This window comes from Rhamphochromis sp. 'chilingali', assembly GCF_963969265.1.
Source record: "Rhamphochromis sp. 'chilingali' genome assembly, chromosome: 1".
Classification (NCBI taxonomy): Eukaryota; Metazoa; Chordata; class Actinopteri; order Cichliformes; family Cichlidae; genus Rhamphochromis; species Rhamphochromis sp. 'chilingali'.
In genome coordinates, this window is record NC_137929.1 from 45352786 (window position 1) to 45363479 (window position 10694).

Genomic DNA, 10694 nt, shown 5'->3' on the forward strand with positions numbered 1-10694 from the left:
ATAATAATCACAGTATTTCACTGGTACGCTGATAGACTCTGATAAACTAGAACATAACCAATTTCCTTCTTCTTCTCCTGTTGGAGCTGTTAGAGTAGATTTCACTGTTACATCACTGTTATATTAAAAACAACATTTCTCTGCATAATTAGCAACTACTGTCCTACATAATATAGGATAAAGTAGTTTTCTGCTAATAACACAAGACAGTCTGAAAATCTCAACAGTCATCACAACACTGTTTATTTTAATTACAAAAGGAAGGCTGTATAAACAATAACCTGGAAGAAACTATATTATTTGTGGACAGGTTGTTTCTAGATTATATGACTAACCACATACAAAAGGATAGTAGCCTTTATTACTGCAGCAGCACATGACTAAACATAATGACTTATATGTGCAAGGAAAAAGGGAAGGTCCAGAAATTCAGTCATTATCCAGGAAAACAGCAGATTTGCTCGTCGGTCCAAAAGCAAAAGGTGGCGCTGTTGAGCAAAAAAAAAGTGAATGCAGAGAAAAGTTGCTCAGTTGTGAATCACCAGAACTCATCAACATGACTTTCTTATTTCTGTGAATTTGTTGTGGGTGTTACTCCACAGCTAACCCAGATCAACAGATCCTCCGTCCACACAGTGTTTTCACTTCCTGCCTGAGCTAAAGTCTACACTATTTTATCCTTTGACTGTTTCTAATTAATCTACATAACTACACTGTGACAGGTCAGATGACGATCAGGAGTCAACATTACAGAATGGTTTTGTTTGTGAGTCTTTCACACCAGACCATTTATTTATATTAATTATATTACAAAAGTTGATTTTATAATTAATAATCAGCATTTACATCAACTTGTATGCTTTTCCACATGAGACAGAAAGACTAAGTTCAGCGCGGTTTCCCTGAAATTACAGCAGGCCGTTCTCACTCCCGAGGCTTAACATCCCGACGATTTGGAGAACGATTCGCTGTGTTTACAGAAAGTCAGTAAAGGTCAACACTGCCACCTGCTGGCTAACCTGCAAATTATCGCATACATCTGTACATAAAATGTAAAAGCACAGCTTTAAAGTCCATCACTGGTCATTTTGGAAATTGAATCAACAAACTTCTTTATTTTTTTGACTGCACTTTCAACTGGTGTCAATATCCTACCATATCTATCTATCGATCGATCGATCGATCGATAGATAGATAGATAGATAGATAGATAGATAGATTATATACACACACACTTATAATTCAAATTAGTTTTTACTGTGCTGTTTAAAACCTAAATCTAATGATGGAACTATGTCAACTATATCCCCGTCAACATCAGCAAGTTTATTTATTTGATGATTTAAAAAGAATCACAAAATGATCAGTTCAATAAAATTAAAATCAGAAATGATTCATGACATTTTCCAACAAAGCAGACGCCTCCGAGAAATGAAACTGCAAACAGAAAAAATACATTTTTAACAAAATCATGAGCAGTTTAGCCAAGCATAAAGCCTCAATGTGGGTGGAAGCGGCAAAATCCCGCATGAAGTCTAAACTTTACCAAGTAAAAACAAAAATATAAAAAACAACAAAAAAACCTTTGGTTATATATGAAGGTCTTTCCAGCACACACCATGTCATTTCTGGTCTTTGGGTTAGGCTAAAGTGTAACGGGCTAGTAGATGTAGCTAGCAGCAATCTTCTCAGCAGGAAAAGCAGCATATTAAAGAACTTTGAGAACTCCAGCCTTACTTTATCAAATTCAATCTTAAACACAGAAATGTTCTAGAGGAACTCAGGTCTGCAACAAAAGCTGCCTGAGCCTGTCCTGCCAATCATGGAGATGCACAGGGTCTACAATTGATTGCAAAGGGGACCACAGCAGTTAGCACTACAGCCTCACAACCAAAAGATCCAGTGTTCAAATTCACTCTAGGATCTTTCCTTGGGGAGTCTGCATGTTCACATATCTGTGTTCTCTCTCTGGGTACTCCTGAATACATGCATGGCTTTATGAAAGCTGGTGATTCTAAACTGACTGTTGGTATGAACGTCTGTCTCTCTGATGACTTGGATAATTAGGAGAAAATGGACTGAATAACTCTGAGCCCTGCAAACCCCATTTGAGAACCAGTGCTATAAGGGGATATGAGCAGCATGATAACTGTGAAATGTTTTTCTCTTCCCACACTGACCTTTTTATTGTTCGCTTCTTGCATGTCTTCTGTCAAGGATTCAGAGGACCTATCTGTCAGTTCAATGCTTCGCTACAGCTCCTTATTGTTGCAAGTGCGTGGACAATAAGATTATGCGCACACAGCGACAGTCACCTTAAAAGTGCATGAAACAAGGTGCTGCAGTAATAAGGAGAGGTAGTAAGACACTGTAGTTAATGCTGGATGGACCTGGCCCATCCAGGTCATCATAGTTCTTCAGAACTCTAGAAAGCTCTCAGATGAGAGGTGAAACGTCTTCAACAAACTTAAGTACAGAAACTTTTCTTTCCAAGCTCCTTAGATTTAATTATGTTTGATAGAAAATGTTGTCCAGCATAATATAGTGTAGCTTACATAGCTCCTGAGGTTATTGAGGGACTACAAATATGTTCTTGTCCATCTTGGAACTAGATGTCAGCACACAGTCAAAGAAACCTTTCAAGACTGAGTGTTGAATACCTTACTATGTGACATTTGACTAATTTTACTTCCAGAAACTCATACATCATCATACATCAGTTTCTGTGAAGACGTGTGCGTGCCAACAAAGACCTTTTGCACATACAACAACAATAAACCATGGTTCACTCCTAAACTCCAACATCTTTGTAAGGCCAAGGAGGACGCCTACAGAAGTGGTGACAGGGCCCTGTACAAGCAAGCCAGGAACACACTGACCAAGGAGATCAAAGCAGCTAAAAGCATCTACTCCCAGAAGCTGGAAGAACGGCTCTCAGCCAACGACCCAGTGTCAGTGTGGAGGGGCCTGCAGGAAATCACCAGCTACAGACGCCCCCCACCCACTATTGAAGCAAACAAAGACCTGGCCAACGAGTTAAACACTTTCTACTGCAGGTTTGAGACGGACAGACTCCCACGCCCCACCCTCCCCTCCTCAGGGACATTGCTTCAGACATTGACCCCCAACACACCTTCCACCTCTCCCCCCTTCACCCTTCCCCTCCCCAATCCAGTCTCAACGACCACCCCCACCCTCCCCAATCCAGACCAAACGATCACCCCCACCCTCCCCAATCCAGACTCAACGACCACCACCACCCTCTCCAATCCAGACTCAACGACCTCCACCACACCTCTCACCCCCCTTTCCTCCTCCCTGAAACTCAGAATACACACCGAGGATGTGAGCCGACTATTCCAGAAACAGAAGCCCAGGAAAGCCCCCAGACCAGACGGCATCTCACCCTCCTGCCTAACCTGTGCTGAACAGCTGGCTCCCATCTTTACCCGCATCTTCAACAGATCCCTGGAGCTGTGTGAAGTTCCCTCCTGCTTCAAACGCTCCACCATCATCCCTGTTCCCAAAAAAACCCACCATCACAGGACTGAATGACTACAGACCTGTTGCCTTGACGTCTGTGGTCATGAAATCCTTCAAACGACTGGTGTTAGCCCATCTGAAAGACATTACAGGCCACCAGCTGGACCCTCTGCAGTTTGCCTACCGGGCAAACAGGTCAGTGGATGATGCAGTGAACATGGGGCTGCATTACATCCTGCAACACCTTGACCGCCCGGGAACGTATGCCAGGGTCCTGTTTGTGGACTTTAGTTCGACTTTTAACACCACTGTGCCTGAACTTCTCTCCTCCAAACTCTCCCAGCTCAGCGTGTCACCAGCTACCTGTCAGTGGATCACCAGCTTCCTGACAGACAGGAAGCAGCAAGTGAGGCTGGGGGAGATCACCTCTGAAACTCGGTCCCTCAGTATTGGTGCCCCTCAAGGATGTGTCCTCTCACCACTGTTCTCCCTCTACACTAACGACTGCACCTCCAAGAACTTGGCTGTTAAACTCCTAAAGTTTGCAGATGACACCACTGTCATTGGCCTCATTCAAGATGGTGATGAGTCTGCATACCGGCAGGAAGTTGAGCGGCTGGTACTCTGGTGCAGTCAGCACAATCTGGAGCTGAACACTCTTAAGACTGTAGAGATGACAGTGGACTTCAGGAGACATCCCTCAACTCTGCTCCCCCTCACCATATCAGACAGCCCTGTGTCGACTGTGAAGATCTTCAAGTTCCTGGGTACAACCATCTCCCAGGACCTGAAGTGGGAGACCAACATCAACTCCATCCTCAAAAAGACCCAGCAGAGGATGTACTTCCTGAGACAACTGGGGAAGTACAGTCTTCCACAGGAGCTGCTGATCCAGTTCTATACTGCGGTCATTGAGTCTGTCCTGTGCTCCTCCATCACAGTCTGGTATGGTGCAGCCACTAAACAGGACAGGAGCAGACTGCAGTGGACTGTACGGGCAGCAGAAAGGATCATCGGCGCCCCCCTGCCCTCCATCCAGGATCTGTACCTCTCAAGAACCAGGAAACGGGCAGGGAAAATCATCACAGACCCCTCACACCCTGCACACAGACTTTTTGATCTGCTGCCCTCTGGCAGACGGTACAGAAGCCTGCAGACCAGGACCACCCGACACAGGAACAGTTTCTTTCCCCTCGCCATCTCCCTTCTTAACAGTTGACCTGTCACACTGCTCCCACTGCCAGACTGCAGCTGCACCTTATGTACATTTTGTAGTATTCATTCCACTTCTGTATTTTATGTATATAAGTTTAGATTTGTTATTTATAGTTGGTTTACACAGCTTTGTGTATGTATGTGTAATGTGTGTATATAGACACGTGTGTGTGTGTGTGTGAGATTTATATTGCTGTGCTTGAGAGCCACCATCTACCGGAACCAAATTCCCTGTATGTGTCTGCACATATACTTGGCCAATAAACACGATTCTGATTTTAGCACCTCACCTTCTTTTCTACATCATGTGGTACCATGGTGATGTTCTCTGATAAGATGTGAATGTGTTTCGTAGTACAGAAACTCAGAATAAAACCCAGATTCTGCTCCATAGTCTAGGCCTCTGGTGTCCTTGCAGTAAAATGAGTGATCCTTCCTGTTTATACTTCACTTTATGTGATCATATGCAAACACAGCCTTTCTTAACATTTGATTTAATTTTTAAAATTCAAAACACTGCTGACATTCCTCTTGCTCGACACAGGTAAAGTTTCTTGCTTAGAGATGGTAATAAAAAATTACATATCAGGATGTAATAAACTTTTCTGGCCCTTACCAGATCTTAAAATTAGGTAAATGCAACATCAGATGAACAAAAACACGACATATTACAACATGACATTGTTTGTTTAATAAAACTAAACCAAAATGCAAAAACAATGTGTAAAAAAAAACCCAAATGTTCTACAAGCTATGAATCAGTAGCTTGTAGAACCACCTTCAGCAGGAATGACTACGTATGCACTTTAGCAGCCTCAGATCACTGTAGAGGAATTTTAGCTCACTGTTCTTTACACAGTTAAAGGGTTCAGAGCTGGACTTTAACTCTCTGCAACACAAGACCCAGTTTCAGTAAAGACAGACAGATGGCCTCACATTTGAATAGTTTGGTACACAGAGGTGGTCATGGTCGACTCAGTGACCACACCACCATGTCTGACAGCTGATTCGTGTTTCTGCTGATGCTGTGCTCGTTTTCTCCAAACATGGTGCTGTGCATTATAGCTAAACATCTCCACCTTGGCCGGGTCAGAAGTCTTGTTCAGATACACTTTAATCAACCTAAGCCATGCTGTCACATTGTTTTTAGAAGCAGAAGAGACTTTCTGCTAGCAACCCTTCCAAACAAGCCATACTCGTCAAGTCTTTTTCTGTTTTTGTTTGTTTGTTTTTTTGCACTCTTTGAACATCGCACAGTCCGACCTTGGGATCATGAGACGTCAACTTCTGGGAAGCGTGTGGCATTGTGTTAACTCACAGGTGAGAGCTCTGGACCTTAAAAATGGTCAAACCTCTGCTTTTATAGAGGTCCACACACATGCTGATGATAAATTAATCAAATGAATTTGACTAGCAGGTGCTGCTAACCTCCTGCATTTTGGCTTAGCTTCTGTTAAATTGGGACAAAGTGTAGTAGGCCGTGTGTTTTTACACATCCAAAGTTGCCTTTCCCCATTTTTAACAACTGGTGAGGACCAGATGATTATTTTATTATGTCCTGATATAAAAAAAAAAACAAAAAACCCTTAGAATTGAATGAGGATCTGCTTTTTTACCATTACTACAAACCCGTCTCTTGACATTTCTAACATATACATGACTAATTTTAATTATTTTGATTTCTTCCATTTATCAAAATTAATCTGCCATTAGAAGTTCTTACAAATGCTGTGGTCCTACTGAGGTTTTGCCATTGGTTTCTGCAGGAGAATGTACTCAGCAAAATCCCACACAGCTCCCGATCCCCTAGAAAGGGGGCAGATGTACTTTGCAGCCTTTGAGGCCAACTCTGGAGCATCCCCGGGTACTGCACTCAAACCTGCCAGCTTCAGCAATTTCTCATCTGCTTGATCAAAACCTGATGGGGGAAACAGAAAAACATAGTGAGACTAAACTGAAATGATAACTCTCAAGAAATAAGAGTGCAGTTGTTTTACCCATGAATGCCACATGTTTCCAGTCCAGACTCTTGTTCTTCATGACCTCTTGCAAATCGTTCAGCGGCTTCTTTCCCACCTCCATGACCTGGCACCCTGTCCTTTTTTGAAGTTTGGCAGCCAAAGACTGGGCCACAGCATCATCACTGGAGGTCAACAGAATGACCTTGTGAAACAAGACAGAGGGCAGTTTGTGGGCAATGTTATACATGACGGGTCAGTTTACTCAATTCTGTTCAGACAGCTGATGAAAAAAAAAGCCAACCTCCACTTGTTTTTCCTGCAGCATGTGAATAGCAGATGTGTTTCTGGTATTACTAGACAGAGCGTTGATTCCTTCTGCTAAACATGCAGAAACATTGCAGAACAGCAGGCGGACTACCTTACCGGGGTACCCGTACCTGATTGAGGAAGCACAGATTAAATGAGAAAAAGGAGTCGATAGTTGATTAAAAGCAGACTGAGAGGCGCTTCTCACCTGAGAACCCTCTGTTCTGCAACAGGCCAGTCGATGTCTCCATCTATGTCCACACTGAACTCCGGCAGCATCTCATAGTAGATCGACTTACCGCCCTAGAGAGGTGAAAATGCAAGGGTGACAAAAATATGCAGTTACCTGAATGAAAGATGGTGTAGTTTCATGCACTGGTACTTGAGGCACAGTTTTGCCCCATTACCTGCAGCTGTCCCGTCTTAATGAGATCTTTTGTGGTGAAGTAAAACGAGCCATTCTCACACAGCTCTCCGGGCCAGTCCTGACGCCGCGGCCGGTTGGCTGGGTCCAGATTTATAGCCTCAGTTTTTTCATCAGCTAGGAGGAAAGACGCTCAATTACATAAATTGAAGGATTAAAAGCATATGACTGAATAGAGTTTCAAAAATCAAACATAGTGGAAACTCAGGCTATCATTGCAGCAGCCATGTAACTAAATTTGGAAAGAGGAAAAACATAAAATGAACCTAATAACAGAGTTATCGGTTGTTATCAATTTGATAGTGAGTGCTCATTTTCTGTATTTCATGTATCCAGAATTTTAAAAGCCAAGGCAAAACCTTCATCACTCAGGACTAGGATCTTCATCTCGCCGATCTTTCCATTTTTAGTTTCACCTTCAGGTAATCAATTCTTTCCTCTATTGGTGAAGTGGTACTAGCTACAACATGAGCCCAAAGCATTCCCGATCCGTACTTGTGTACATAAGTTTTCCATGAAAATGAGAACAGCACGTTGCCGCTCCTCAGTCCTCCAGTCTTCCTGAAAGCCTTTTGCAGTTACACCAGGAGTTCAGATTTCTAGTGAAGAACAACAAGCAACTCTAAAAAGATTTCTTGATCTTCCAGACATCAACTAATGCAACATTTATAGTCCTGCATTGCTATAAGTCTTTGACTAGACAGTGAGGATGACTGTGGGAATTTAGGGAGCAAAATTCTTTGTTTAATGCAAAGAGCTTTAACTAGAGGAACAGAACAAAAACAGCCAGATGGTTGTTCCTCATATTTGAGGCCAAGCCCCTCTAAGACAGTAAACCACTTTAACATGTAAAGTTGGGCCTGCTGTGACAGACAACCTACACACAATACCACCATACCAACTGATATCTAATTAATTAATTGATGTCACTCTAACATCTAAAATTCAAAGGATGTGAGTGATCAGTTGTTTGTTCAGACAGGAGAATATTCGAGTTGCATTGGTAGGATTTGTTTCATCCCAGTTAATAAGTTACTAAGGTGGAGGTCCACTGGCACATTCAAAGTAGGTCCACACTGACAAAAAAAAAGAAAAAAGATTTTGCAGAACTGACAGACTGCAACTTGTAAAGATATGCACATAGATCTATTTAGCAAAACAACAAATAAAACATCAACGAACCAAGACTGTCTAAAATTACTTCAAATAGGCTGTTGTAATGTCATTTACAGATACAATATAATGTCAATATTATTCACTCACTTATCCAAAAAATTGAATTCAGGTGTATAAAATCAAACACCTACTATTACACCTACAGGATGCTACCTGTGCAGCAAGTCCAGTTGTGAAATTTCCTTGCTATTAAATATTTCACAGTCAGCTGTTTGTGGTTTTATATCCAAGTGGAAGCAACTGAAAGACAGCAACTCGCCTACAAAGTGGTAGGCCACATAAAATCACAGAGCAGGCTCAGCTAATGGTGAGGCACACAGTGTGCAGAGGTTGCCAATCACTTCAGACCTCCAAACCTAACATGGCCTGTAGACTAGCTCAAGAACAGTAGATGCTATGAACAACTGTCTGTGAACTCAGCATGCACATAACAGTCAAACATATGTTAACTTACATAATTCATCTACCTCCTTCCACCGAAACTGGTGTCTCCTGACCACTGAAAAGACGGAGTCATAGCCGTCCTCTGTGATCTTTTTTAAGGCCTCCTTCACATCAAACGGGTGGAGGCACGGGGATGTAGCCTGGATGTTGCAAACTATATCCACCTCTGTGAAAACAAAAGCCAAAGAATTTTCAACTGTGTGGCAGAAGAATGATGCTCGTGAAACAACAGCGTAAAAACTGATTCTTTGACACGTCAGCAGTTTTGCGTGATGGGAGGGGCAGCTGTGGGTTGCAGGTGTACCTACCATTATGGTATTCGAGGAACTCTTGGATAGTTTCTAATGATGAAGTAGAGTCTCTGGAGACTTCAGGACTCCTCTGGTGCACCTGAGCACCCCATGCCTCAGCAACTTTCTTAATCTCGGCATGGTCCGTTGATACCCACACACTGTGAAAGAAAAGACGCATTGTTGTTGTTTTTATTGCATTTCAAATAGGCATGTTGCAACAACAAGAAAGTTGTAGAGAGCCCTCTGGTGAAAAAACTACACAATATAAACACTCATAGCATGGTTGAAGGGTGCTTCTCTTCTTCACGTTTCATTTTTATTTATCGGACACTATAAAGGCCCATACTGACAGATGGACAAATTGATAACAGTGGGCAAACATATCCACCAACAAATAAGTCGGCTGAGTAACCCCATCACTCAGACCGCTCACACATGGACTCTATACACACACACATAGTCCTTTGCGCTACTTCTAAGCACTTTGTTCTCCAATTTCTCCCTTTCTCTTCTTTTATATATCCCTCTTGATTGTGTATATGACGAATCTGTGGATGCAACACGGAGAGTGGAATATGTAAATAAATCTAACCAGTAATAATAACCCGTAAAAAACAGTTAGCCTGGAACACCGGCTCAGAGTAGATTGATAAGCCATTCGTTAATACTTAAAGAGCCACCTATAAGAAACAGGGAAATGCGCAGTAGGGTACAATGATCATCCCATGTGGATCTAATTTGAACTGGTGGTTCCACAGGGACATGGAGGAGTCTCGAGTCCAGCGGACACAGAGATATGAGCTCCTTGCAGCTCTAATTTAGTTTGAAATCACCGTCACACATTTGCAACGTACCTATCAAAGACTTCGGAGTCCACAGCAGCCCTCAGCACCCATCCCATGAGGGGGACACCGGCTAAGGGCTTGATGTTTTTAAGCGGAATGCCTTTGCTTCCCCCCCGTGCCAAAATGAGAGCAGCTACATGTCTCTTCTGGTTCTTGTTGGAAGAAGCAGCTACTTGTCTCTTCTTCTGTTTCATGTCGGAAGAAGCAGCTCCGTCCGCATCGTTGTCATCGTGTCTTCGCTTAGCGGACATTAAAGCGGTTCTTGTGGTTAAAAACAGACTTTTGGGGCAAAAGGGAGGAAATGAAGCTGCTGGAAACAAATTCTTCTTCTTCTTTATAGGGTTTACAAACAGCAAAATGGTGCATTACCGCCACCAACTGGCGTGGAGTGTGGACCGAAATGACTGAGAAATAAATAAAAAAAATCCTCCCAAACAAACGAGTCTGCCTTAAAAACGAAAATATGGCCTGCTAGCTTTCACTCACTGAGTTCTTGCGAAATAAATCAACCAAGTCCAGTTTTACTTTAATATCGTCAAGCTTTTTG

The 10694-nt window shown here is 42.6% G+C and overlaps 1 protein-coding gene across 2 annotated transcripts; it reads right to left on the minus strand.

Annotated features, from left to right (window-relative positions):
* Positions 1-244: 244 nt before the first annotated feature.
* On the minus strand, positions 245-10490 carry LOC308392396 (N-acylneuraminate cytidylyltransferase-like). 2 transcript variants are annotated; one of them, XM_080875422.1, is made up of 9 exons: positions 10157-10490; positions 9318-9460; positions 9020-9175; positions 7373-7506; positions 7174-7268; positions 6961-7096; positions 6696-6861; positions 6422-6616; positions 245-488 (listed from the first exon to the last, which is right to left on the minus strand). In XM_080875422.1, exons 1-8 carry the CDS (start codon positions 10396-10398, stop codon positions 6435-6437), a joined length of 1254 nt encoding a protein of 417 aa, XP_080731548.1. In that variant the 5' UTR covers positions 10399-10490; the 3' UTR covers positions 245-488; positions 6422-6434. The 2 variants fall into 2 exon arrangements, with proteins under 2 accessions (XP_080731548.1, XP_080731547.1); XM_080875421.1 differs by lacking the exon at positions 245-488 and having other exon boundaries at positions 5913-6616.
* Between the last annotated feature and the right edge of the window lie 204 nt (positions 10491-10694).

Bases quoted from the DNA above. Each gene is read 5' to 3' on its own strand.
- LOC308392396 (XM_080875422.1), bottom strand. From the start codon at position 10,398: ATGTCCGCTAAGCGAAGACACGATGACAACGATGCGGACGGAGCTGCT. The intron at 7,097-7,173 runs GTGAGAAGCGCC...TTCCTCAATCAG, and splicing joins GCAGAACAGAGGGTTCTCAG to GTACGGGTACCCCGGTAAGG. The intron at 6,862-6,960 runs GTTGGCTTTTTT...TTGTTTCACAAG, and splicing joins TGCAGGAAAAACAAGTGGAG to GTCATTCTGTTGACCTCCAG.